The sequence below is a fragment of the Sciurus carolinensis genome, chromosome 16 (genome assembly GCF_902686445.1).
Source record: "Sciurus carolinensis chromosome 16, mSciCar1.2, whole genome shotgun sequence".
Taxonomy (NCBI): Eukaryota; Metazoa; Chordata; class Mammalia; order Rodentia; family Sciuridae; genus Sciurus; species Sciurus carolinensis.
The window spans coordinates 65,090,776-65,116,890 of record NC_062228.1 but is presented as its reverse complement, the minus strand read 5'-3'; the positions used below and the strand labels follow the sequence as shown (position 1 = coordinate 65,116,890).

General features: G+C 58.3%; 5 protein-coding genes across 10 annotated transcripts; 3 read left to right on the top strand and 2 right to left on the bottom strand.

The window, feature by feature from the left end:
• Positions 1-376: 376 nt before the first annotated feature.
• On the bottom strand, positions 377-2,965 carry Rpl28 (ribosomal protein L28). Its single transcript, XM_047528849.1, has 5 exons — positions 2,895-2,965; positions 2,463-2,551; positions 2,253-2,376; positions 677-795; positions 377-505 (listed from the first exon to the last, which is right to left on the bottom strand). Exons 1-5 carry the CDS (start codon positions 2,956-2,958, stop codon positions 416-418), a joined length of 486 nt encoding a protein of 161 aa, XP_047384805.1. The 5' UTR covers positions 2,959-2,965; the 3' UTR covers positions 377-415.
• A 1,761-nt stretch (positions 2,966-4,726) lies between these two features.
• Tmem238 (transmembrane protein 238) lies at positions 4,727-8,132 on the top strand. Its single transcript, XM_047528848.1, has 2 exons — positions 4,727-5,319; positions 8,021-8,132. The coding sequence occupies exon 1, from the start codon at positions 4,791-4,793 to the stop codon at positions 5,310-5,312; it is 522 nt and encodes a 173-aa protein (XP_047384804.1). The 5' UTR covers positions 4,727-4,790; the 3' UTR covers positions 5,313-5,319; positions 8,021-8,132.
• Positions 5,328-18,760, top strand: Il11 (interleukin 11). 5 transcript variants are annotated; one of them, XM_047528841.1, is made up of 5 exons: positions 5,328-5,546; positions 15,593-15,765; positions 15,946-16,032; positions 16,120-16,281; positions 17,484-18,760. In XM_047528841.1, the coding sequence occupies exons 3-5, from the start codon at positions 16,003-16,005 to the stop codon at positions 17,652-17,654; spliced, it is 363 nt and encodes a 120-aa protein (XP_047384797.1). In that variant the 5' UTR covers positions 5,328-5,546; positions 15,593-15,765; positions 15,946-16,002; the 3' UTR covers positions 17,655-18,760. The 5 variants fall into 5 exon arrangements, with proteins under 5 accessions (XP_047384797.1, XP_047384800.1, XP_047384796.1 ...); XM_047528844.1 differs by lacking the exon at positions 5,328-5,546 and adding an exon at positions 14,174-14,193; XM_047528840.1 differs by lacking the exon at positions 5,328-5,546 and adding an exon at positions 14,308-14,453.
• Tmem190 (transmembrane protein 190) lies at positions 8,887-15,934 on the bottom strand. Its single transcript, XM_047527263.1, has 6 exons — positions 15,700-15,934; positions 10,631-10,767; positions 9,873-9,908; positions 9,345-9,470; positions 9,187-9,271; positions 8,887-9,103 (listed from the first exon to the last, which is right to left on the bottom strand). Exons 2-6 carry the CDS (start codon positions 10,686-10,688, stop codon positions 8,887-8,889), a joined length of 522 nt encoding a protein of 173 aa, XP_047383219.1. The 5' UTR covers positions 10,689-10,767; positions 15,700-15,934.
• On the top strand, positions 16,145-26,067 carry Garin5b (golgi associated RAB2 interactor family member 5B). 2 transcript variants are annotated; one of them, XM_047528735.1, is made up of 12 exons: positions 16,145-16,281; positions 19,583-19,737; positions 19,905-20,059; positions 20,132-20,249; positions 20,618-20,642; positions 20,823-20,902; positions 20,987-21,090; positions 21,182-21,234; positions 21,330-21,403; positions 21,985-23,849; positions 25,790-25,877; positions 25,984-26,067. In XM_047528735.1, exons 2-11 carry the CDS (start codon positions 19,588-19,590, stop codon positions 25,815-25,817), a joined length of 2,652 nt encoding a protein of 883 aa, XP_047384691.1. In that variant the 5' UTR covers positions 16,145-16,281; positions 19,583-19,587; the 3' UTR covers positions 25,818-25,877; positions 25,984-26,067. The 2 variants fall into 2 exon arrangements, with proteins under 2 accessions (XP_047384691.1, XP_047384690.1); XM_047528734.1 differs by having other exon boundaries at positions 20,132-20,390.
• The last annotated feature ends 48 nt before the right edge of the window (positions 26,068-26,115 follow it).

The window sequence follows — 26,115 nt, the reverse complement described above, 5'->3', positions numbered from 1 at the left end:
AATCTCCTCAGAGGACTTCACTCCTGTGGGCCACCAGGTTCCAAGATCCCAAACCCTGCTGTGGTACCAAGGACCTGGAGTTGGGCTGAGAGCAGCTTCAGGGCACATAGCTCCTTGGCTGCTACCATTCGAGGTTGGAAGACCCTGCCCACACCTCTTCTGAAGAGAGGAGCCGCCCCCACTGCAGGCAGGTTCCATTTGGGATTCTTTAAGCACTTCACAAAGAAGAGTCTAGATAAGAGATAAGCAAGCCTTTTCTGGAAACAGTTGCCTACCCACCTTCCTGCATGTCCAGCCCCAATTTCCCCCTCAGATGACCAGGCTAACACGTAGAGATCAGTGAAGTTGCCTGAGTGACAACATAGAGAGCCACAGATAGTCAGGTGACTCTTTATTGCTTTAGAAGGTATGGAGCTCAGGAACTCTTGGTGGGGCGGGTCCGCTTCCTCTTCACCATCACAGGCTTCTGGCTGCGCAGGATGGCACTAGCTCTGCGGATGGCAGCCTGAGGGCAAGGGCAGAGTGGGGTTCAGCTCACAAGCTCCAGTCCTCCCTAACTCTCAGCACAATGACCCACGGTGGGGGTGTGTCCCTGGGGTGGAGCTCAAAGGAAAGGTCCCTGACCTCCCCAGCCCATGCCCACCACCTTTACCCAGAGGCCCCTCTGAGCACTCACCATACGCAGGTCAGGGCGATACTTGTTCTTGCGAATCATGTGCCTAATGCTGCTGAGTGTGGCCCGGGCATTCTTATTGATGGTAGTCCGGACATAAGAGGTAGCTGGCTTTCGTTGGCCTGGTGGGAGGGGTGTGGGGATCAGTTCAACTGCCTAGGCCTTAGTGTGCCTCCCAGGTAAGAGCAAACAATCTCACCCCAAGAACCAAAGCACCCACCCTTAGCTGTGTGAGTCTAAGCAAACTACTGCCCAGTCATCCCCTCGGCCTCCTGGACCAGGCCAGCAGCAGCAGACAGCCTGCCTATCCACCAACCCATTCAGAAGACACTTGGGCCAGGGATCCCCAGGGAATGTGTGCAGACCCCATCCTCACAGTGGACTGAGACACAGCAGAGGCAATGGGATAAGGACTCTTAAGGTTCCATGTAGCAGAGCAGTTAATTGTTTCCATGCTAGGCCATGTAACAACAAAATTCCAGGGTTCCAGGACCCAGGCTATACAGTCTGGAACAATCTTGAATGAGCAAGAGCATTAGCATAGTAGGACCCACATGGCACGAAAAGCCCAGGGGAAAGCCAAGTCCAGACCGAGTTGTCTGGGATCAAAAAGAAAATTCTTCCATGCTTTCCCATTACTGTCCATGTGAAATGTTCTTTCTTGTATCATGAAGTGGCCATCCATCAGGATATGAAGTTAGAACTGACAGGCCTAACCAGAGTCATGCTCCTGACACTGGGGCATAAACAACCAAGGCCCTGTCACCATGCAAATTTTTTACCCAAAAAAATCATCCATGTGTTCAACAATCCAAGAGAGGAATCAAAATTCTTAGGACACTTCACTCCAGAAAGGTTCTCAGGAGAACCATGAAGCCCACCAGGGAAGTAACTGGTTGCTCCTTGGGCTGTGATGCTCTTGAGAAGGGAGGACTATCTCCTCTAGAATGGGTAGGAGTCCCTGAGGTCACCACTGAACCAGAACAGAAGCCAGTCCCTACGGAGAACCCATGGAAAATTCATTCCTATCTTAAAAATTCCAGGTGGTGATGGAGTATCCCATGGAAGACCCCTGCCTCCCTTGACCTCCTCCCACAAGAACTCTGGGGAAAACCCAGAAAATGCCTATCTGTGCCTGAGAGCACAGTTTGGCAGGACCCCTTCTTTGTAGCTTACCCTGCAGAACTCAGGTAGGTGTTTAACTGCTACTTGGACTCAGTCTCTCACCTCTACATGGAATCATGTAGAGATTATTGTTAAGATTATTCCTTATCTTTTTACTTCAATTTTCACATCTGTGAGATGGAGACATCACCCCACCTGAGTTGTCTTGAAGGCATCAGAAAATGTCACACAATCGCACAATCCGGCAATTAAACCCTCACAACCGCCCTCTGGAGCTCAGGTTCTGTTAGCCTCCCTTTACAGGTGAGGAAAAAAGACGTGAACTAGCCAATTCACATGGTTGGCTGGCAGTCAGCCAGGGAGAGGGAAGGGGCTTCCCAGACATGCTCGATTCCAGGGCAGAACCCCACTTCCCTGCCCAGGAAAGGGGTCTCTCATCCGGACAAAGGCTCACCGGATCTGCGCTTCATGACCACCACAACGCCTTTGCCGTCGGCCGCGGGCTCCACGCCCACAGTCTTGCGGTGAATCAGCCCGTTGTAGCGGAAGGAGTTGCGGGCCTTCAGGTTATTGGGCTCCTGGGAAAGGTGCAAGGAATGGTGAGATACGCAGGGGCGGCGCCCCCAGACCCTGCCGCGGTGGACAGGCGCCCAGGCCCACTTACCGTGCTGTACGTCTGCTTATTCCTCTTAATCAAGAAGCTGGAGCAGTTCCGCACAACCATCCACTGCAGGTGCGCGGACATGGTTAAGGCTGCGGAGAAACCGGGCACGAGAAAGACGTCAGCCCGGGCAGTAAGCCGGCGCTGACGCACCGCGCCTGGTCAGCAAAGGGACACTGATGGCCACGTGCTAAAGGGGCAGCCCCGCGCGCAGACACCGACAGAAGCCCCGACAGAAGCCTCTCTCGGGCGGGGTTGAGGACCCAAGGCGGCGGCCGCGACTGCAGGGGATGGGGGGGAGAAGAACGTGGGACTCCACAACTACGGGCGGCGGAGTTGGGGGGCCGCCAAAGACCCCAGGCGCAAAGAGAAGTCAGGCTGGGCGGCGGAGGAGAGATGGCGGCCGCGCCCGGGAGACGGAGGGCGCACGCTCACCTCCTCTCGCTGCGACGACCGGAGACGGAAAGAGGCATGCATTGGGCGGAGCCACGCCTTTCATACCCCATACGCATTTCCGCTTCCCCTCCGAGCGCGTCCCTGGAATTGCCGGCCTCCGCTTCCTCCCTCCCTTCGGTCCCGCCTCCGAGGTACCTCTAAGGTATTCGGCTATTTCCGCCAACCGTCGTGAGCCGCTCGGGAGCCTTCGGAAATCCTCGGCTAAAGAAGAGGAGGAGAGTTCTCGACCGTGGAAAGCCTCGGTTCCGTGAGTGGTTCGGAAATTTTCGGAACCCCATGGTTGATTCCGAGTGGATCCGAGACCTATTTCTCAAAGGCAAATCTCCAGTATTGCTCACCGAGCGCTTGGCACTGCGCTGGACACATGGTGGGCATTAAACAAGCTTTTGTGAATTGGAAAGAGTGCGTGATTTAAGCATAACCCTTACGTCTTCGGATGCTTCCGCTCTTCTTCGTAAGACCTCGGCTATTCCCGATATGCACCCTGGGTCCCCTCGGGCATTATCGAAATGTCCGGAATCGCTCCGAAGGGGCAGCCAGCATCCTTACCAATAGTCACCCATGCCTAGTTCGGGTCTGTTTGGAAACACTCGGTTTCCATTCGGCCACATTCGGAAACCTTCTATGAATTCCGGCAGTCCCTCCCAGGCAGTGCCCCCAATCTCCTTGAAATCTACAATTGTTATCTGGAGTTTGCGGGGAACCTAGACATAACTGTCTCGCAGACTGCCACCCCAGGGGAGAGTGAATTCCCTCTAAGGACTAGTTTGTCTGGAGGAAGTAGCTTTTCATGTGATCGCTTCTAGTTCCCTTTAGGATTCCACAGCGGTTCGTCTAGGCTCTTCCCGGTGCCTCACTGCCTTGCGCCTCCACTGAGCCCTAGTCGCCCGCACTAAGCTCCCTGGAAGCTTGTTTCCCGTTGACAGTGCCAGGCTGGGGAGCTGGAGCCCCGCCTGATGTGTGTGTCCTCAGCTTCACTAGCTAGGCCTGCCTGGGGTGCCCTAGAAGACTTTAAGGACAACAGAAGTGACAGTGCCCGTGCACCTCCATTGCTGCACCTTGACTCAGGTTCTCTGGGAGCTCCTTGAGGGCGGGGGGGAGGGGGGGGGCAGGGGGGGGCTTGTCAGGTCCACATCTGTGCCCTTGGGCTTCACTGTCACTGAGCCCTGACGTTGGGGCTTGTCCTGCTATGTCCATTAGCACACTCTAGGTCTGATGGCGGGGTCAGCCCCTCCAGTGAGGGAATTTCATCTTTGCGCCCAGGGAAGGCTGGCAACCCAGGCTCCAGAAGTCTCACGGTAGAGAGAAAAGAACTCAGCTGCAGTGTAGTTCAGTGGTAAAGAGCGCTATGCTAGCATGCATGAGGCCTGGGGGTTTGATCCCCAGTACCACAAAAAGAAAAATAAGTGAGATAAAGAAACGCTCCCGAAGCCGTGTTTCCTCCCTTACGGCCGCTATTCTCGGCGTCCCAGTGCTCCTTGGAGTCCAGGGCCCTTAGCTGCTAGTTTTTAGCCCCAGTAGTCCCACTATTGGTGTCTGATACACAGAGGGCCTGGGGAGGCAGGCACTGAACAGAACAACGCCCGGCTGCCTCCACCGTGGCACCCTGAAGTTCGACCAGGAGTTCGCCTCGCTCTCCTTGACGCATGGTGGGGGTCCGGGGTCAGCCATATCTGTGGGCCTGCTGCCCCAGCACAGGACCCTGAGGGTCGGGCCTGCACAGACCCTCAGCCAGGCGCCCGGGCCGCCGCGCCCGGCCCAGCTCAGGTGACCCAGCGGGCGCTGGGTACACCTGGCTCCGTCCCCAGACCCCGCCCCGGGCGGCCGCACCCCGGAACGCTCTCTCCGGGAGCGCGCGGCTGGCAAGGCAAAGCCATGGCGGCGGTGCCGGTGGCGTGCGCCTCGCAAGGTGCCCCGCCGGTAACGGCATCCGCAAAGGCGCTAGCGCCTGCGGCAGGCCTGGGCCGCTGCCGAATGGCGCTGCTACTGGCCGTGGCGCTGGACGTGGCGGGCATGGCGGCTCTGTTGACCGGCGTATTCGCGCAACTGCAGGTGCGCGGCCGCGACTTTGGCGACCTACTCATCTACTCGGGCGCGCTGCTGGTCTTCCTGAGCCTGCTCGGCTGGATCCTCTGGTACACCGGCAACATCGAGATCTCGCGCCAGGAGCTGGAGCGCGACTACGGCCTGCGGCCCTCGGCGCTAGCCCGCCTGGCGCGCAAGCTGTCCCGCCGCTGGTCGGCGCCCGCCGCTGGCCCTCGCGCCGCGCCCGGCTCCCTCGGAGCGCGCCCAGCCGCCCGCGCGCCCCGGCCTCCGGCCGCCGGCGCCCGCCGCGTGCGCTTGCAGCTCGCCACGCTCGAGGCCGGGCCGGGGACGGCAGGCACCGGCAGCGAGTGAGCCCCAGGTGAGCGGAGTCGGGCGGATACATGGAGGTGGAAACAGACCGAGAGAGATGGCGACCACGATTGGCGAGGGAGACAGGCACCCGAGGAGACGGAGTCTGGAGGGGACAGAGACAGGGTAGCAGAAACTCATAGGGATGGAGACTCAGAGACCGTCGGCGTAGATGCAGACTTGGCGGGACGAATGAACCTCGCAACTGGAGATGAATCCGGAGTTGGGGTAGTCAAGGTTAGGCACCCCCACCCCGCACTCGGAGATACCACCCTCAAGCCGACCTCAGGCGCGCCAGCCCCCATCTAATCCTCTCGGTGGAATTGGGTGCCTGAGGTCACTGCTGATATTACCCCCATTCTGCCGTGCGTAAACTGAGGCCAGTGATGTTGCCGCCTTTGCCCAAAGTCACACAGCACATAGGAGGAGGAGCTCCGATTCTCCTGACAAGTAGCCCTAGGAGAGGGGAGAGTGAGAAGGACCAACTTGAAGCAGGAGTGAAACCACCCTCACTCCCTCCCCTTTCCCTCCTTCACCTTCTAGTGTGTAAGGTTCAGTGCTATCCGTGGTTTCAGGCATCCCGGGAATGTCAGAACGTATCCCACACAGATGAGGAGGAATTACTACTGTATCCCCTTCCCTTAACACACTTCAGCCTGCCTGCCTGCCTCTGCTCAAGGACCTGCTGTGGGTCCCTCTTGCCTTCTGGTTCAGTCCAGGCCATTCACTGGCATGAAGCCACTTTTCTTGCCTTCTCTGCAGTTATATCACTCCAGCCCACAGCCAGCCAGGCTCTCCCCCAACAAGTGGCCTCTGTTCATCCCCTCTACATGGGGAGTGCCCTTGCTGTCTGCACACCACCCAGACACTTCCTGTACATGCTTTAAGCACCAGCTCACCTCTGTCCTCCTCTGGGTCTTCCTATTGTCTGAGCTACCCGTTTTGCTTGGATGACTGTCCATTGTGTGTTGGCACTGTCTCCCCCACTGCCAGAGAGTTCCTTAAGGGTAAGACTTGGGTTTTGCTGTCTTTGTTCCTAATGTTGCCCCAGCAAAAAGTATGAACCCAATAAATGTTGGTGACTGAGTGAGTAGATGGGTAGGTGGGTCAGTAAGTAGATGGGTGAATGGACCAGTTGGTTGAGGGGTGGTGGGTGTGTGGATTGGTTGTTTAGTGGGCAGCTGTGGGTGGGTAGATGGATGAGTGGGTGAGTGGTTTGGCTGAATGGGTGTGTGGGTGGATGTTTGAACTGATGGGTGGTAGATGGATGGATGAGTGGCTCCGTGTTCCACGTGGGGGCCCCGTAAAAGACTTGATCCCGGAGATATGCTCTGTGATGACTGGACTCCTCCTATGCATCCAGAATCATACTAGTTGGATACTACTTGTGAGAATTGACTAAGTAGTCACTCATCATATCCTATCTGATATGATCATATATATCATATCTGAGTTCAAATGGGTAAGCTGGTTTGAGAAAGAATAGAGCCAAAAGCCTTCCTTCTTCCTCAAGAAAGCCAACACTCATACCTAAATAAATGTGTGTCTTAAAAAAAAAAAAAAAGGAAAGGAAGGAAGGAAGGATAGAGTCAGGCACAGTGGTGCACACCTGTAACCCCAGCTACTTCGGAGGCTGATGCAGGAGGATCACAAGTTCAAAGTCAGTCTGTGCAACTTAGTGTGACCCTGTCTCAAAATTTAAGAAAATAAAAGGGCTGGGGGTGTAGTCATATGCTTGTCTAACAGGCATGAGACCCTGGGTTCAATCCCCAGCACTAGGGGAATAAAAAAGATGAACAACTATATGTGTGGGTGAAACATGAGCTGTTGCAAAATTTGGCATATCATGCAGAGGGACCCTCTGTAGTTAAAATGACCCTTGAAAATCCCTGACGCTGCCCACAAGGCCACCACAGCCTAGTAGACCTGCACTGCTGAACCACCCCCAGAGCCTTAGACCTTGCTGCCGTGAGCACAGGCCCCTCTCAGAGGGAAAGTGACCCATTCAGACAAGGGTCCCTCCTACTGGGAGGGTGAGGTATTGTTTGGGGTGCCCCTGCCCCGGTACTGAGGATTGAGCCCAGGAGTTACTTTACCACTGAGCTACATTCTCAGCCCTTTTTATTTTTCATTATGAGACAGGCTCTCCCCGAGTTGCTGAGGCTGGCCTTGAACTTGCAGTCCCACTGCCCCAGCCTCCCCAGTAACTGGGATCATAGGTGTGTGCCACACCATGGTGCCTCCAGCCGAAACTTGAATTTTGACAAAGGACATGTTCTACCTCTGTAGCACCCTTATCCCTCTGAGGCCAAAACTAGAAGAGGGGCAGAGCCACCCCCATTGTTATTTCTCCCCTTGTCTATCTTTGCTTTCCTCGCCTCTGCTTCTGTCCCTGTGTTTCTGTCTCCCCAGGTCTTTCTGTCTCTGTGCCTGTCGCTCTCATCTCTGCCTCTCCCTGGCTCTGATCCCCTCTTCTTGTACCAGTGAATTCCAGTGGGCTGAAGGCACACATGTTCACGCATGCATGTATGCATGGGGGTCTCTGCAGCAGATGGGGAGGGATGCAGGAACAAAGATGCAAGTGAGCAAGAATGTGCATCCGAGTGTGAGGGGCTCCCTGCCCCCACCCTGCCACTGGGTAGGGGCCTGGGACATTGGGATGGAGAGGAGGCAGTCTTGAGCAGTCACTAACCCCACCCTCCCTCCTACAGACGACCTCACCAGTCAGGACTCGACTGAGAAGTGCCCCCTGCACCAGCCGACCACCAGTGTACCCACCTGTCCCCCAGTGTCCTCATTTGGATAAACAGCTCTGCCTTACAATACCTCTTGCCTTTTTGGGAGAGGGACCGTGCTGGGTGGGGTGGAAGCCCCTGAGGAAAATGGAGCTTAAAGGCAGCAGAGGGCAACAGAGAAGGGAAGGACCTCAAGCCCAGATCCCCACCCCTGCACCTGGTGCCCCAAGGTGGTCTGGGGCCTCCCAGAAACAGACACAGGCACCCCGGGTTTTCAGATGTTTACTGGGTGAAACATGCAAGGCAGCTGGTACAGGCCTGGCACCCTGCAGGGGGACATGGCAGCATATTTCTAAGGAAATGTTCAGCGGTCATGGGGAGCCTGGGAGCCAAAGTCCTCCGCAGGACTTTGGCTCCCAGTCTGCACCGGTGCCCCTGCCCAGCTCAGTCAGGGGGCAAGCAGCACAAAGGGCTGGAGGGAGCACTGGTCGGTCACTGTCCTGCAGCAGGACAGCTGAGGGCACATTTCCACGGCTGTGTGAGTCCACGTCCTGCTTAGGCACCCCGCAGTCCCCATTTGCCCCAGCCCCTACACCTATGTCCCCCTCAGCCCAGGACCACTGAGCTCAGATCCACCCCACTGACCCCGAATGCTGTCACTGCAGACCCCTTCGGCTCACCCCTATGCTCACAGAGCCCAGCTCTCAGTTCTGACCCCCAAGCTCCTCAAGCACAGGCACCCTGCCCCAGGTTCACCCTGAGTCACCTGCTTCCGCGGCCCCCAGAAATGAGACACACACCTGTATGCCATGTCTATATTGAGGGGTCCCCTGGGGAGGCCCCTAGTCTCCCCCCTCCTCTGTTTCCTCGCCCCCTTCCGTCGCCTCCCCTTCCCCTTCGGTTTCCCCCCCTTCCGCCGGGGTTTGCATGCTGCCTGCGGACGACTTCTTCTCCGTTGACCCGCGGTCCTTGGACAGCAGCGAGACTGTCCTCGACAGGTCGCCGCATTTGCCCTTCAGGAACGGTGGGAGGTGCAGCATGTCCCGGCGCTTGGCCCACCTGGTGGGGAGGGGACACGCTCAGCCTGGCCCACTAGCCTGTGCTTCAGGGTGCAGGGACCACCTGAGCCCCACCCTACTCACCAGAACAGGCAGATGCCAGCGATCAGGAAGAGCAGGCCACCACAGGTCCAGCCCAGTGCCCACATGTGCTTCCTGCGCATGCTCTCTGCACGAAAGAGGGAGGTTGGAGTCCTGGGGATCCAACAGCCCCCAGCCCAGTACCCCTCCTGACCGCTCACCATCAGGACGCTGGTGGTAGCAGACACCATCTCGGTAGCAGCATCGCAGGCGCAGACAGAGGTTGGGGTTCTCGATGGCTGCCTGACCCCCACAGCTCTCCCTATCCCACACATCTCCCTCACAGCCTGGGGAATCATAGCAGGCACATCCTCAGGCCAGACAGGGCCAGGCCAGGATGGGGCTGCCTGCCCAGTGTTGGCATGCAGGACCCAGGGCTCCAGGCCCCAGCCTCCTTCCCCAGACCCAGGAGTCCGGGTCCCAGCCTCCTCCCTCAGACCCAGGGCTCCAGGTGCCTTCCTCCCTCAGACCCAGAAGTCCAGTGTGCAGGACCCAGGGGCCCAGGCCCCAGCCCTCCTCCCTCAGACCCAAGGGTTCAAGTCCACCTCCCCCAAACTCAGGGGTCCAGGCTCCAGCCCTCTTCCCTCAGCCCCAGGAGTCTGGACCCCAGCCTTCCTCCCTTTTAGACCCTAAACTCTAATCTGGGTTCCCTCTCCCTTGAGGCAATCAGGAGTTCAGTTCCCGCTCACTCCATGGATAGAAGAATCCCTGGATTCCATTCCCATCTGTGAGAGAAAAGGGTGGTGTCAGGCATCTGTATGGAGGTCAGGGTGGCCCGCTCCTCAGCCCCTGACCGCCTCATGAGCCCCCTCACCTACTGAGCCCTGCATCAGCAGGAAAAGGCCCAACGCTGGAATCCCTGAGCCCACCATGTTACCTCCCAGAGCCCTGGGGCCTCTGTGGGGAATGGCCTTGAAGGACATCACCAAGCAACGGCCAGCCCCGCCCTGCTGCCCTAAGCCCAGGATTCTGAGTTCTGTTGCCAGGGAGTCCCCTCAGCAAGGGCTTGGCAGGGAGGGTCCCAGGGGCCGTGTCATGTCTGGGCAAGAGGGACCCCATTAGCACCCAGGTGGAAGGGGCGGGTGGGGGGCCTTGAACTTTAGAGAACCCCCTTAAGAACTCCAGAAAGAAGGAGAAGACGAGCAGGAGCCAGGGGCTAGCCACCTCCCTCTCATCAGCCCACCCAGCGCCGAGGGGAGGATCAGGTCTCCGTGCTGGAGAACGCTTCCTCCCTGACCAGAGGCTGGGAAGGCAGCTCTGGTGGCCCAGTCTCAGGAAAGCTCGTGGCTAGGACGTCTGTCCCCTTAGCAACCGGAGGGAGGGGCCCATGGTCATAGGGGAGGAGGGTCTCACTGAGCTCCATTGTTAGGGAAGGTTCCCCCAGCAACCAGGAGACTGGACAGAGCCCCAGCAGGTGGACCTAGAGGCCTTTCCACCTCCACCAGACCTGGCCTTCTCTCTGGAACCTTCAGCCAGGCATGGGGCTGGTCCAGCCTTGAAGACATAGGGCCGGAGCTGCTCAGCTGCTGTTAGGTGCCTCAAGAGCAAGGCCCCCCATGTCTATCTGAGACTCAGTGTCCCCACCTGTTAAAGGAGAATGTCCCACTGGAGAACCTCAAGTTGTCCTTGCTGTTTTTCCTGTTCACAATGACTGTCAAGGGGCCAGGTTTCCAAAGAGAGGAAGCCAGATTAGGGACTGGGTAGGGACAATGACCCTAGTTTATCCTATCTCAGTGACCACTCAGCACAGTAAGGAGGGAACCTCAGTGCCTGTGGGCACTCTGGCTTTGGCCCAGCACTCTTGGGTCTGAGGAGGAGGGCTGGGACCTGGACCTGGGTCTGAAGGAGGAAGACTAGGGTCTGGATCCCAGGTCAGAAGGAGGATGGCTGAAGTTCTAGTCAGAGGGAGGAGGTTGGGGACCTGGAGTCCTGGTCAGAGGGAGGAGGTTGGGGGCCTGGAGTCCTGGTCAGAGGGTGGAGGTTGGGGGCCTGGAGTCCTGGTCAGAGGGTGGAGGTTGGGGGCCTGGAGTCCTGGTCAGAGGGAGGAGGGCTGGGGCCTGGAGTCCTGGTCAGAGGGAGGAGATTGGGGGCCTGGAGTCCTGGTCAGAGGGAGGAGGTTGGGGGCCTGGAGTCCTGGTCAGAGGGAGGAGGGGTCCAAGACCAGATCCCATTTCCCAAAAAGCCCACAGGGCTGACTCCTTTTCATACCCATGTCTCCTGTAAACATCCTCCTGGGTGCTGAGTGGGCCCTTGCTGCCTCCGTCAGAGATGACACAGGTCAGAGGGGCTCAGCAGGGGGCCGGGGGTGGGGGTCAGAGGGGTTGTGGGGCTGAGGCCTGGCAGCTGCTGACCATTTCCTGTGTCAACACCATCTGGACCCACTTCCCAATTCCCGGGATTCCTCAGGGATCAAGGAGGGGGTGGGGGGCGGGGCCGACTGGCCCTGGACCGCGGCTTGGGCTGGGGGGGTCCGGTTGTCACGGCCCTCACCGCTAATGACAGGTTTGGGCTGCCTCTGTGGCTGGTCCGCCCCGTCACCCCCAGAGGCTAGACAGGACCCCCCGGGGACAGACAGACGGACACACACAGCCTGGGAGCTGTTGCCATCACACCCAGCCAGCGCAACCTCACCAGGGGCCAGCAGAGCAAGGACCCCGGCCCACTCCCACATAGCAGGGGCCCCTCCCCCGAGATCTGTGGCCACCAGAGGGCTTCTGGGACCTTCTCCCCACTCTGCTTCAGAGCCCCACGCTGGTCTCCCCGCACCCTTCTTTTCTGGGGTGTCTTCTTACTCTAGGTCCTTTGTGGTCCATCTCTCTCCACTTGTTTCTGTCATGTCATTTCTTGGGATTCCCCAACCCTGTCTCTAAGTCAGTCTCAGTCTGTCTTTTGCTATCGTTTCCATAGAAGTGACCCAAGGTGTCCCCACCCTGCCCTGGGAAGACCCAGGCACCCCAAGCATGCTGCCGTCCCCCTGCAGGTACCCCCAGGGGGAGGACCAGGGCAGGACTGACAGCAGCCCGGACCCCTCATTTGACCTAGACTTGTGACCTTCCCCACAAAGAGTGCAGAAGGGCCCCGAATTTTCCTGCACCTGTCTTCAGACAGGGCTTAGGGCTCGGACCCCTGGGTCTGAAGGAGGAGGTGGGAGAGCAGGACCCCTGTGTCTGGGAGGGGGCTGGGGTGAGATTCCTGGATATCTGTGGGTGGAAGGGCTGGCATTCCCAGATCCCTTGTGTTGCTCCAGGGCTGGCCCCAGGCCCAGTCCCCCATCCCCTCAGGCCAGTCCGTCCCCCAGGCTGGTGGCCTGAGTCACCTTGGCTGGCCCTGCCGGTCTGGGGGGGGGGCTACGTCAGCTCTCCCCTCACTGACGCAGCCTTGGGCCCCCCACGCTGAGTCAGCCGGAAACAGGCCCCCTGTGGGGTGTGGACCCAATGGTCAGAGGCCTGGGTCCCAGTGGGAGCCAGGGCTGGGCAGGGCCCCTGGGGGGCCCTTGATGGGGTGGCCAAGAAAGGGAGAGAAAAACCTTACCTGAGGAGATGAGGTCATGTCCTACTGTGGGGGGCTGTGACCTCATCTCCTTAGAGACCTAAGCAGTCCCTCTCGCTGTGGGGTGGACGGGGAGGGGGAAACATTCAGCTTCCATTCAATCCCACAGTCCCCCTCCCAGGGCAGCACAGTCTCAGAGGCCAGCATGGGGCCTGCAGAAAGCTTTGGAAGTCCTTGTCACCTGTGCTCAGTCTGATTCCATCTTTCCTTACCATCTCCATTCTGGGGAGGAGATGCCTGGGAATTTGGGTTGATGTCTCTGACCCTCCCTTTTTGGGTTGTGAATCCTGGGCCATCTCTGCCCCTTGTTTCTCTGATGTTACCCACTGCATTGCTCCGTCCTCCATGTTGTGTCCCTCTCCTGCCTGGACGCCTCTCCTGTTTCCATCTCTGTGTGACATCCTTCAGTTCTCCAGCACCCTGGCCTGGGGATGTCCCTGTCCTCTCTGCCCCATCTCACCCACTCACCATCTCGTCTCTCTGTGGCTACATCTCTGTCTCCCTGGATTGTTAATGAAATGGTTTAACGGGAGTAGGGGTGGTCGTCATTTATCCAGGGCCACCTTGTGCTTGATGTGGGTGATGAGCTCACACTCTCGCTGTGGTGTTTGAGGGCGGGGGTACCCTCATTACCGCCAACCCACACACGAGGAAGCTGAGGCACAGAGTCCCACCTCTGCAGAATACCTGGCTGCCTCGTTCTTTGGGGCCCTGGCGCTGTCTCTGGTCTTTTCTAGGCCCTGTGTCTACCTGCCTTTGTCTGTGTCCCCTTGCTGAGTCCCCGCATCTCAGCACCTAATCTATTATCTGTCTCCTTTCTCTATAGACGTCTCAGGCCTCTCAGTCCCTGTCACCCAGGCATTCTTCTGCAGTCTGCCTCTTCTCTCTACAAGCCTTGATGTCCCCGTCCCTTGTTCTCTTGGGGTCTCTGGGTTCCCAGAAGTCATTGCGGTTTTCGTTCGTTCCACTCTCTCTTCTGCGTCCTCTCAGCCTCTGCAGTGCACACTTCTGGTGTCCACTCTGTGTGTCTGTCTCTGCATCACTGTTTCCCCATCCGCTTCAAACGGCCTCCATTTCCATCCCAACTCTCCCTCTCTGCCTGTCTCCCTGCCTCTGTCTCAGAGGCTCCGTCTCTGTCCCAGTGCCCCCATCTCTCTGTGTCTCTGTCCCTTAACTCTCCTCCCAGCTCCATCTCCCCAGGCCTGTGGCTTGCCTCTCCTGCCCTTCCTGGTCCAGCCAGACCCCCACCCACAGCGGGCCCCAGCTCTTGAGCCACATGTGTCTGCCCTGGTGGTGGAGGTGGAGGGAGGGGACGCCAATGACCTCACCAGCCCCTCTCCGACCACCCCCCCCTTCACTTTTCAACTTTTCCAACTTTTTCTTCCGTGCCCTCCTCCGAGCAAGGCGGTGTGAGCCCTGCTAGGCAGCCGGCTCGTCTGAATGGAAAAGGCAGGAGGGAGGGTGAGTCAGGATGTGTCAGGCCGCCCTCCCCTGCCGCCTGCCCCCCGCCCGCCCGCCCCGGCCCCCTATATAACCCCCCAGGCGCACACACTCCCTCACTGCCGCGGCCCCTGCTGCTCACACGCACATGCCTCCCCTCCCCAGGCCGCGGCCCAGCTGACCCCCGGGGCTCCCCCCGGCAGCGGACAGGGAAGGGTTAAAGGCCCCGGGGATCCCTGCCCCCTGCCTTGGGGAACCCCTGGCCTGTGGGGACATGAACTGTAAGTTGGTTCCAGTTCATGGGGTGGGGGACAGGGAGGGAGGGAGGCATCACCGGCGGGGGAGGGTGAGAAGCAGACCCAGAGCCGAGACAGAGAGGGACAGAGGAGAGAGGGAGTCAGAGAGAGAGAAAAAGGATATTCAGAGAAAGTAGGAGCCAAGAGGAGAGATGAGCAAGAGACAGATGAAAGGGCAAATCAGACAGCAGAGAGAGTAACATGCCAGACAGGGGCAGAGGGACAGACGCTGGGAGGTGATCCCAAAGAGCCCTGGGACCCCGACAGACAGGGTCCGCGAGGGAAACTGAGGCAGAGCGCCCTAGGAGAGGAGAGCAAGCCTGGGAGCACCAATCCCAGGCAGGGGGAGCAGAGATAGACAGGGGTGCGGACAGAGAGCTCGGAGAGACAGACACGGCGGCAGGACAGACGCACAGACAGACCGCCGGCGGGGACGCGGCGGGAGGATGGGCCTCGGCCAGAGGGGACCAGGGGGCGGGCTGGGGGTGTGATAAGGGAGCGCAGCGGCCTGGGGGGCGCTGATTGGCTAGCGATCTCGGGAGTGGGCGGGGCAGCTGGGGGATGGGCAGCCGGCGAACGCGCGGCCTGAGCCCCCGCGGCCCGAGCGCCTGTCTCCGGCTGTGCGCGTCCCTCCGCACCTCGCAGCCCAGGTGCGCCCGAGTCCCGCCCCGCGCTGTGGCCCGGCCTCCCGCGCCTACTCTGGCGGGCCTAGCGGGAGGCCTCGGGGGCCTCCCCGGGGATGGGTTGGTGCGTCCGGGGCTCAATCCGAGCTCCTTCCCCTGCTCCCAGCCCGCTTGGGCTCCCGGGCCGGGGAGGGGGCAGGTTCTGGCCTGTGCCTCCCCCCTCATGCCCCGCCCCGGGGCCCAGATTCCGGCGTCCGGGGGCGGACGGGAGACGCCCGGCCCGTCTACCCGCCCCGGGCCGCGTCTGCTCCGACGGGCGGGGCAGCCAGAGTCAGGGAGGGAGAGGGAAGCCCGCCTGGGCCCGGCGAACTGCCCCTGGGCGCTCCACCCAGAGCCTCCGATCTCCAGTCCCTCCTCCCGAGGACCAGGAGTGCGGAGCCCAGCCCTCCCCGCTCAGACCTGGCTGTCCAACTTGAGCCCTCTGTGCCCTCCTGCCTTCAGGTGTTTGCCACCTGGTCCTGGTGGTGCTGAGCCTCCGGTTAGATAGAGTCGTTGCCCCCGGGCCACCTCCTGGCCCCCCTCGAGTTCCCCCAGACCCTCGGGCAGACCTGGACAGTGCGGTGCTCCTGACGCGCTCCCTCCTGGCGGACACTCGGCAGCTGGCTGCACAGCTGGTAGGAGACTGGAGGGAATGGGCTGAGCAAGGACAGTGACGGATATGACAGTCACTGGGGAGTCTTCCAGCATGCCACCTGGAGGGCTTCCAGGCACCCAGCACGGGGGAGCCAGGGGCCGGGAGAATTTGAAGCCTGAGTTGGGGAATGGGATGCCCCTCACAACTTCTTTCCCACCAGAGAGACAAATTCCCTGCAGAAGGAGACCACAACCTGGATTCCCTGCCCACCTTGGCCATGAGTGCAGGGGCACTTGGAGCCTTGCAGGTAAGGATTGGGGTTTGGGGGCAAGGGGGGTTGGGGGCAGGGCAGACATGTACTAGGTGTGCCCTGATGCCCCACCCTGCTTCCCAGCTGCCAGGTGTGCTGACTAGGCTTAGAGCTGACCTGCTCTCATACTTGCGGCATGTGCAGTGGCTGCGCAGGGCTGGTGGCCCTTCCCTGAAGACCCTGGAGCCCGAGCTGGGTGCTCTGCAGGCTCGGCTGGACCGGCTCCTGCGAAGGCTGCAGCTCCTGGTATGCCTTAGTGCCCAGATTTTATACCACCAGGCCTGATCCTTGAGACCCCTAGAACCTATGGCCCAAGACTTTGAATCCTGAGATCCTAGGGTCCCAGGCTGACCCTAGAAATCCAGACCCAAACCTGATTTCTGCTCTGATACCTTGACCTTGAAACATCCTGGGTCCTGTGGCCCTGAGACTCCAGACCCCAAAATACTGTCCCCAAGCCCCAAACTCTCACCCTGAAACCCTGAGCCTCCTTGTGTCCCTAGGGCTCCTTTCCCTGAGACCGAGACCCCAAAGCCTGAGGTTTTGCCCTGAAGTTACAGATCTTGTACTCAGAGAACCTGAGACCCAAGGTTCTCACCCTGAGGTCCTGAGATGTGAGCATCTAAATCCTCATCCCCAGACTTGGATACCCTAGCCTCAAGGCAATGACCCTGAGGCCCCAGACCTCAGTCCTGAGATCTTGACATCTCAAAGTCCCAGCCAGAGCTCCCAACCCTGAGCAACCCCAACCCAGTCAACCCACTCCACACCTAGATCTCAAACACTGAGACCCAAGATCTCAAACCAGCTGACCCTAGACCCTGAGCCCCTATATCTCTCTTCCCTGATCAAAAACAGGTCAACCTCAGATCTTGATTGTGAGATGATAAGTCTCTAAGACCCAACCTCCAAAGTCCCAAAGAGACTGGAGGACTTTGGGCCCTAGTTCCTGGATCTGACTCCTAAGACCTCTGACCTTTAATTCCGGCTCCTAGCTCTGAGACCCAGACTTGAGATCCCAGCCCACCCATGAGTCTCTAAGTTTGGTCCTAGAGACACCACATCTAAGACCCTGTACCTGAGAATCCTGGGCCTGACCCCAGACCTGAGTGCACAGACCCTAGAGACTGTCCCAAGAAACCTAGCTCCAAGATTCCAGACCTGTCCACCTCAAGAGGCCCCAGCCCTCACCTAGAAAGCACCAGTATCCTAGCCCCAACTCCGCAGATCTCACTCCCAAACTCAAACTTGGCTGTAGAGGCCAGCCTTAAGGTGGCAACCTTTTGATATCAGTCTCAATTTTCTAGTCCCCGAAGATCTTCCTTCCCTGACACCTCATCCCACATACCAGAGATTGCAACCATGCACCAGGCTGCCCCTAAATATCCCCTTCCCCAGACCTCCACTGTACTCCTTAACTTTTTCTCACCTCTGTCCCCTCCTGACAGATGTCCCGCCTGGCCCTGCCCCAGACAGCCCCAGACCCACCAGCGCCTCCCCTAGCCCCACCTGCCTCAGCCTGGGGAGGCATCAGGGCCGCCCATGCCATCCTGGGGGGATTGCACCTGACCCTGGACTGGGCCGTGCGGGGGCTGCTGCTGCTGAAGACTCGGCTCTGACCTGGGACCTAAAGCCACCATCATCCTTAAAAGCCACATCTTATTTATTTATTTATTTCAGTACTTAGGGTGTGAGGTCAGGGGATAGCCCCTCTCATTACCCACCGTAGTTAGATACAGTCCCTCCAGGAGACTTGGGTGGGGGGCACCTGTGCCTTATTTATACTTATTTATTTAAGGAGTGGGGGATGGGAGGCAGGTGAACTCAGGTCCCCAAGGAGGAGGGAACCAGGATCCTGGATTCTTGGATCTCCAAGAAGTCTTTCCACAGTGTCTTCCTGACTTCCACCCTTCTGGGCCTGGGCAGGAGTGTATATTATTTATTAAACAATTACTTTTTATGTTATGGTGGGGAGGGGGGAAAGGAAGCCTGGGTGTTCATTCAGAAATGTGAGAAACCTTTGTGAGACAATGGGGAATTAAACTTGTCATACCTATACACTTAGGGGTGACTTCTCTTAGGGTTGGGGGCCTGGATGCTGGGGTCCCTGGGGCAGCAGGAGGCAGAGGTCCTGAGTGGGTAGAGCAGGGGAGGGGAGACTGCAGAGATTGCAACCATGCACCAGGCTGCCCCTAATTGTCAGCCACTCAGACAATTCTACGGAGGCAGGGGTCTGGGCCTCATCTGGTGCCCAGCACTGCATAGGTGTTCAATAAATATTTAATGGAAGGTTCCAGAAGGTTACCCTGTTACCTGCATGGGCAGAGCTGTAGGCTGGTAGCTGTTCATTTTGACATTGATCCCTATGACAAGTTGGAAACAACCTAGATGCCCAGCTGTGGGAAAATGGTGAAATAAGACATGGTACCCACAGCAGGGAGCAGCATCTCCTGCTCACGGGAGGCTTCAGACATGCTGGAGACACCCAAAGATGCCCTGTGGCCTGAAGCAGCAGGATGCAGAACCACTGAGTGACCCCGATTTTGCATTTCTCTTTATGAATCTTTCAAAAATGCTAGAGGGAAGTACAATGACAATGGCTAACTCTGGGTGGAAGTGAGAGATGGGATGTGGGTCACTTTTATTGTTTGCGCTTGTCTGTATTTTCCAGAATTTCTACCATGACTGTATTTTGCATGACACATTTAAAAATAATAATAAACACTATTTTTAGAATGATGGAATGCCAGTCTTCCCTCCCCATCAAAAAAAAAAAAAAAAAAAAAAAACATCCGACGGAGAAAGACCGTTGGTTGAGCCCCTGCCTGGGCTGTGCTGAGCGTGGGCTCTTGACTTAGATGATCCCTCTGGATCCTTGCCTACGCCCCCTCTCATGGGTGAGGAAACTGAGGTTTGGGCTTGCAGTCCTCACAGTCACTTGGCTAGACTGTGGTCTGGGTCGGACTGGGTCCGAAGCCACTGGCATCCCACTCTGCACAGCCGTGCTCAGGTCTATGGAGGTGGTCCACCCAGTGTTAGACCTGAGAGCCCTGAGGCTCAGCCTGGATCTGGGACCCATGCGGGGACTGGAGTGGGGCCAGTGGCAGAGCTGGGTCTGCGATTCCTTTGGTTAATGGTCCATTTACAGTACCCAGACAGACACTCCAGGGGCCTGGCATTGTCCCAAGGTTAGTTCTGGGGAGTGCCCACCCGGGGCTTGGGGTTTTGATTTAACCATGCCCACTCTAAAGACTCTAGGTCATATCCCTGGAGCAGGGCCCCTGCGAGTGCCCAGGAAGAGTCTCCTGTGTGTCTGTTGAGGTCACAAAGCCCTCCACCAAAGGCTCCTCCCCCAGCTCAGTGCTGTCCACCCCAGCAGGACCATGGCCACAGCCCTAGTCTTCCAGCCCTGGGGAAGCCCCACTCTGTGACCACTGAGCTCCCACCACCTGTGAAGCCCAAGGGGCCAAGGCCAGTGGGCCCGGGTGGGGACAGGGGTGTGCCTGGGTCCCGGGTCCCTAATTTGTCCCACCCAATGCTCCTGCAGGCACCATGAACCGGCTTTGGAACGTCCGGCATGCCCAGCAGCACCAGGGCCCTCCAAAGTGGGTCCCCATTCTGGGGGAGCTACAGAAGACCCTCCAGAAGGGCGAGTACCTGCCCCTCCGCCCGCTGCCCATGTTCGAGAGTAACTTTGTCCAGGTCCCCTGCTCCCTGTGTCCTGGGGGCTGAGGGGGAAGGAGGGTTGAGAAAGACTGGTGGGGGTTTAAGAGGGTTGGGGAGGTGGGTTCCCAGGGCGCTCAGCCTGAGGGTGCTAGAGGTGTGTTGGAGGAATGATTGGTTCCAGCCCCTCTCCCTGGCTGCCCCAGGTCACCAATCGCGGGGGCCCAGTGTTCGTGCATCACAGAGCCAACCGGCTGACCATGGGTGTGGCTGCATCCCTGCCCGGCCTGATGCTGCCCGACATCCTGCTGATCGCTCAGCCCCCAGAGGGCAGGGACACCTCGAGCCTCATCCTGACCAGGTGCCTTCCTGCCCCCATCCCTGCCACGCCCTCCCCACCTCCAGCTCTAGCCAGCTGTCTCTGCTTCCCTAGGATGATCCCACTAGACCTTGTCCACCTATATGTCCATGATCTGTCCTCCTGGCGCCTGAAGCTGCGCCTGGTCACTGGCCGCTGCTACTACCTGGAGCTGGATGCTCCTGACCATGAGGTGGGCTTCCTGTTCAACCGCTGGATCCGTCTCATCAACCTGCTTCGGGAGCCTGCCACCACCTGGGCCCCCAGGACCCTGCACACGCCCCCCCTGGATATGTCCTTGGCCACAGCGCCTGCCTCCACCTGGCATCTCCAGGTGGGGCCCCAACACACAGACCTCAGACAGAAAGCTTTAGGGAACCACAGTCCCAATTCCACAAGGAACTGGGACCCAAAGTCCCCAGTCCAGCAAAGGGGCTGGGGGCCTATACCACTTAGTCTAAGGGTGGAGGGGCTGGGGATGAGATTGCTGGCTGGGTGGGCAATGGAAATGTAGAAACCAGGGACTGTGACCCCACTTGACTGCCCCCTCCCTGTCCACAGGACCAAGCCCACATCAAACGTACAGGTAAGCAGGCTCTGCCATCTGTTAGACCCTTCTCTATGGGCCAGGTACCTCCCCAGTGGAAGCTCTGACACTTGGGTCCCCTGCTCTCCTCTGGGTGGGCCTCCTTGTCCTCCTCAGGGCCAGTCCCTGTGTGCTCCCCCTTTCAGTCCCTGACTCTCCTTTCTCCACCTCTCTCTCCAGCTCTCTCTCCAGTTGCAATTGCTGAGCCCACCTTTCCTTATAAGATGCTGGCCTCTCAGAAGAAGAAGAAGAAAGCCAAGGTGAGCCAGCCAGGACGGGCCCAGGGACCAAGGGACTGGGATGGGGCTGCCCTTTCTTGACTGCCTCTCCCCACCCACTGCCAGGCCCTCAAGCGAAGATTCAAGTCTCAGGCTGTGGGTGACTCCGTGCCTCTCGTCTGGTCCCAGCTAGAGCATGCAGGCGATAAGAGGAGAGACACAGAAAAGAAGTGGGCGGGGGCCTGTTGCTGGCGGGGGGTCAGCATGGGGGGCTGTCTTTGGCTCGGATACCACCAAAGTTCCACAATATTGCTCCTGCAGGTCCCACCCAGACGCCCACCCTGACAGATCCGACACCCAAATCCACATTTCTGGTAGGAGCGACTCCCTCCCTCTGCTACCACGTGTGGACCTATTCGTGGCTCTGGTTCTTCTTCCCCAAAGGGCTTTGTCCACTTTGTCCCACCAGGGAAAACCAGCATCACCATTCGCACCATCTTCAGCATCATTTCCAACACCATCAACCAGTCACAGTCCTCTAAGGCCAGCTACACTCCAGGGGACCCCTGGGTCTGAGGGAGGAGGCTGGGCCTGGACCCCTGGGTCTGAGGGAGGAGGCTGGGCCTGGGTCCCTGGGTCTGAGGGAGGAGGGCTGGGGCCTGGAACCCTGGGTCTGAGGGAGGAGGCTGGGCCTAGGTCCCTGGGTCCCTGGGTCTGAAGGAGGAGGGCTGGGGCCTGGGTCCCTGGGTCTCAGGGAGGAGGCTGGGCCTGGATCCCTGGGTCTGAGGGAGGAGGGCTGGGCCTGGGTCCCTGGGTCTCAGGGAGGAGGCTGGGCCTGAATCCCTGGGTCTGAGGGAGGAGGCTGGGCCTGGGTCCCTGGGTCTCAGATGGGAGGCTGGGCCTGGGAACCTGGGTCTGAGGGAGGAGGGCTGGGGCCTGGAATCCTGGTCTCAGGGAGGAGGCTGGGCCTGGGTCCCTGGGTCTGAGGGAGGAGGTTGGGCCTGGACCCCTGGGTCTGAGGGAAGAGAGCTGGGTTTGGACCCCTGGGCCTGGGGGAGGGGAACTTGGGCAGGAGTCTGTGGTCTCCCTTGAACTTGACCATTCACCCTTCTACCCGTCTACAGCCTGTCACATCTGAGTCTGATGAGGCCACAGGCAAGGGAGGTGTGATTAAAAACCCTTCCCGCTGTATCTCGAACGAAAGCCCTGATTTCACCTTCCCGGGCTCCTATGATCACTTAGAGACTCTGCTGTGGAAGCAGGACATTGAAGAACTAATGGATCCGGAGTCCAGCACTTTGTCCTCCTCCTCCTTGGGTCCATCTCCCTACCCTCCGCCCAGGTACCTCTTTCCAGCTCGTATCTCTTTTCCTGGGCCCCGCGACAAGGCCAGGAATATGGGCTCCCGGCAGGGCCAGGGCCCACCACTCTCCCAGAAGGCCGCATCCGCTCCAACCACGTCGCTGAAAGCACCGTTCATCGTCGACCAGTCCCACAAGGTGCCAGCTGTACCTGCTCCATCCCGGAAGGCCCCAGCTTCTCGTGCTCCAGGCCGGAAGGCCACAGCTGGAGGTGGCCCATCACAAAAGATGCCACCTGCGTCAGCTCTTCCTCAGAAGACCCCAGCCATACCTTACCCATCCCGGAAGCATCCAGCTGTATATTTCCCTCCCCAGAAGACCCTACCCCCATCTCAGAAGGCCCTGCCTGTATCTGCTGGTCCCCCTGTCCCAAATAAGGAATCTCTGTTCCCACTTGCCCCATCCCAGAAGGCTCCGACCTCACTTCCCCAGTACCAGATGGCAGGTGGTCCATCTACCTTGCAGGAGAAGGCCATTGCCAAGCTAGATGTGTTGCCATTGGGGGTTTCTGGGGGACACATGCTTGAGAGGTCTGAAGAGAAGCCCAAGACCGTAGTCTTGTTGGGAGCCCAGGAGACAAATAAGGTAGAGATGAGGACCCAGATGATGTCTCTGGAGCTGCCCTTCACCACAACCAAGAAGGAGTCTGAGGACATCCTGGTCAGCAAAACCCGGGAGCTTACCCTGGATGGCTTAAAGGGCAGAGGGAAGGTGGAGGACCGGGCCAGCAAGATGAAGGAGGAGCTGTCCCTGGATCTGCCTGGCATGAAGTCCAAGGAGGTGGAGCGTCAGAAGAGATGGATCAAGACCAAGGAGATGGTCATTGAGGGTCCCCTGCCAGAGCAGAGCAGGCCCTTCTCTGTGGAGGGGCTAGCACTGGCCAAGCTGATGATCATAGCCAACTCCAAAGAGAAGCACTTGAGAATGCCTGCAGTCTCACTGCCCTCCTGGCTCTCAGTGGCTTCTGGAACATCCACTGTGTCTACCAAGGCCCCACTGCCCTTCAGTCCCAGCCAGCTGACCCTTCTGGAGAGGCAACCAGTGATTGTCAAAGAGCAGCCAGAGTCACACACCTGGGTGAAGGAGAACCTGCAGCAGCGATGGACAGAGAGCGAGCCACCCTGGGACTCGGTGGGGACTTCTAAGATGACCCTCCACACTGTGCCAACCTCTGACAACCCGAAGGTAGTCAGTAACCCCCAGGTTCCCATCCCCCTGCCTGCCTTGCCGTGGGAGGACTTGCAGCAAGCTCCCATTCCAGCAGCTCCCATCTCTAGGACCTCAGGCTCAGGCAGGACCCAGGGCTCGGTCAAGGCCCCGGGCTCGGTCAGGACCCCGGGCTCGGTCAGGACCCCGGGCTCGGTCAGGACACCAGGCTCAATCAAGACACAGGGCTCAGTCAGGACCCAGGGCTCAGTCAGGACACAGGGCTCGGTCAGGACACCCCAGTCACCTGGGAGAATATCTCAAGAACCTGAAGGGATGCCGAACCAGCATCCCCTGGCCAAGGCCAGGTCATCCTCGGAAATGCTCCTGCCTGTGCTCTTGGAAGTTGACAATGTGAGGGATATGGTCACCAAAACAGAGAAAACAACGGAAGAACAGAGCGACTTCCAGACTTTGCCCAGGTATTTGGGATTAACAACTAATGCTTATTTTCAACTCCATTATCTGCTGGGTAGGGATGGTCATTCCCTGATTTCACTGTTAGTGTCATACAGGTTCTCTGTGTTTATGTATGTTTGGGGGGTTCTCTCCAGAGCCCAGGGCCTGCTGAGCTAACCCTGGCCCATGGCAGTATTCGTTGAGGTCGACTGGGTGTTGTTCTGGGCAGTGGGATGCAGCATCCCACGGGGAGGGTGGTAGTGGGTGGGGTATGCTGCTGGCACCTGGCGGGTAGGGACAAGGCAGGCCACTAGATGTCCTAGAAGACACAGGATGGCCCCGCCATGGCACAGGTAGCTAGGGATGCCTTCTGGAGCTGGAGTCATTTGTGTAAAAGCCTGAAGGAGGGCTGGGGATTTAGCCCAGTGCTTAGCGTACTTGGGGCCCTGAGTTCACTCCCTAGAACACCCACATGCATGTACACACACATGCGGAGCCGAGGAAGAGGAGTAGGAGCCATGAGAACATGGGGGGCAGCATCGCTGAGAAGAAACAGCCTCTGCAGAGTCCCCGAGGCAGGAGCAGAGCGTGCGTGCTGTGCTGGATCCAGAGCGACCCCAGGAGTCCAGGTGTAGGAAACATAGTCAGGGAATAATGGAGGCACCATCATACAGGACCTTGCAGACAAGTTTAAGGACTGTAGCTTTTGACACTGAGCAAGTTGGAAGGTTTGGAGCACAAGAATGGCAGGAACTGGTGGTGGGGCTGTGGCTCAGTGGTAGAGCGCTGGCCTGGCATGTGTGAGGCACTAAGTTTGATCCTCAGCACCACATAAAAATAAATGAAGGTATTGTTCCATCTACAACTGAAAATATATATGAGAAAAAAGAATGGCAGGAACTGATCTATGCTGAAAGGGCTCTCTGGCCAGGGATACGGATGCAAAGGGAACAAGGGTCAGAGCTAGGGCACAGGCAGGAGGCTGCTATAATACCCGGGCTGGAGGTGGTGCCTCCAGGTGTCACCAAGTCCTGAACTCCTCAGACACTGTGCATGTGACGTCTGAGGAGTGAGACTGAGGGTGGTTGGGAGGTCTGGGGGTCTGAGAAACCTGGAGGATGCACTGGCCACCGGCAGCAATGGGGGAAGATGGTGAGTGGAGAAAGTACTGGGGAGAAGACTGGGAGTTCTGTGCTGCACATCTCAGTTCTGAGATAGCCAGGGAAGCCTGGGGTAAGTCGTTGGATAACATGATTCTGGAATTCAGGGGAAGTCATCTGCCTATGGAAGGGTCACTGATGGAGGTCACCAGTGAGTGGAAATGAAGAGATAGCCCAACTTGTCCAGAAATGGAAGAACCAAAGACAGTAGAACAGCAAAAGGCAGAAGCATCCGAAACACTGCCTAAAGAAGGTGGTGAGGGAGGGAAAGCAGTGGCCATATGTCCATAGGATGCAGCCAGGTGGAAGGAGGCCAGGACTGGGACAGGGCATGGGTCTGTCAGCAGGGAGGAGACATGCTGGAGAAGGCCTGACTGGAGCAGACCTCGGAGAGTGCATACAGCAGGGAATCACCACTCTGGAGACCTTATAAGTGTTATGGCCAAGTGCCAGGAGCTGGATGTAATGGGTCCCATTTTGTAGGGTCCCATTTCCACAAAATGTCCAAAAATAGGTGAATCCATGGATACAGGAAATGGATTGGGGTTTATTTCAGGGGCTGGAGGTGGAAGAATGGGGAGTGACTGCTAATGGATTGAGGTTTCTTTGGGTGATGAGAACATTCTGCAACGGGAGTTGATGGTTTCACCGTTTGAATGTACTGAATGCTACTTTAAGGGGTACACATTAAATGAGAGTGGTAACTTTTACGTAATGGGTATTTTACCATGATATACTTAGAGCCTTGGTTTTGGATGTCCTCCACAGTCCCCCAAGGTCTCTCTGGGTTTCTCTCTTTGCAGCATGCCGAGTTCCCAGCACTTTGAATAGCAGGTTGCAGAGAACTTGCTCTCAATCGGCAAACTGTCCAGAGGAGCCCAGCGGTGCCAGGTATCCTGAGACTGGGACACCTGCCTTAGACCTAGCCCTGGTGCTAGCCCTGGTGGGGGTCCAGGAAGCTGAGACCTCACCTTCCCTTTTCCCTCTTCCCCTACAGGCCCCCAGGGCGCTGTGCGCCCCTACTGTACGATGCAGAGTGCTGGGAAGGCCAGGCGGGGGGGATTTTCCAGCTCCGGTAGAGCCCAGAGTTATCTATAAGTTTATATACTGGGGGGCGGGGGCGGGGCGG

Bases quoted from the DNA above. Each gene is read 5' to 3' on its own strand.
- Rpl28 (XM_047528849.1), bottom strand. From the start codon at position 2,958: ATGAAAGGCGTGGCTCCGCCCAATGCATGCCTCTTTCCGTCTCCGGTC. The intron at 796-2,252 runs GTGAGCCTTTGT...CCCTCCCACCAG, and splicing joins GGTCATGAAGCGCAGATCCG to GCCAACGAAAGCCAGCTACC. The intron at 506-676 runs GTGAGTGCTCAG...CCTTGCCCTCAG, and splicing joins ATCGCCCTGACCTGCGTATG to GCTGCCATCCGCAGAGCTAG.
- Tmem238 (XM_047528848.1), top strand. From the start codon at position 4,791: ATGGCGGCGGTGCCGGTGGCGTGCGCCTCGCAAGGTGCCCCGCCGGTA.
- Tmem190 (XM_047527263.1), bottom strand. From the start codon at position 10,688: ATGTCTTCAAGGCTGGACCAGCCCCATGCCTGGCTGAAGGTTCCAGAG. The intron at 9,471-9,872 runs GTGAGCGGGAAC...ATGATTCCCCAG, and splicing joins GGGATTCTTCTATCCATGGA to GCTGTGAGGGAGATGTGTGG. The intron at 9,272-9,344 runs GTGAGCGGTCAG...TCTTTCGTGCAG, and splicing joins CTACCACCAGCGTCCTGATG to AGAGCATGCGCAGGAAGCAC.
- Il11 (XM_047528840.1), top strand. The intron at 16,033-16,119 runs GTAAGGATTGGG...CCTGCTTCCCAG, and splicing joins GGGCACTTGGAGCCTTGCAG to CTGCCAGGTGTGCTGACTAG. The intron at 16,282-17,483 runs GTATGCCTTAGT...CCCTCCTGACAG, and splicing joins TGCGAAGGCTGCAGCTCCTG to ATGTCCCGCCTGGCCCTGCC.
- Garin5b (XM_047528734.1), top strand. From the start codon at position 19,588: ATGAACCGGCTTTGGAACGTCCGGCATGCCCAGCAGCACCAGGGCCCT. The intron at 21,091-21,181 runs GTGGGCGGGGGC...TTGCTCCTGCAG, and splicing joins AGGAGAGACACAGAAAAGAA to GTCCCACCCAGACGCCCACC. The intron at 23,850-25,789 runs GTATTTGGGATT...CTCTCTTTGCAG, and splicing joins GACTTCCAGACTTTGCCCAG to CATGCCGAGTTCCCAGCACT.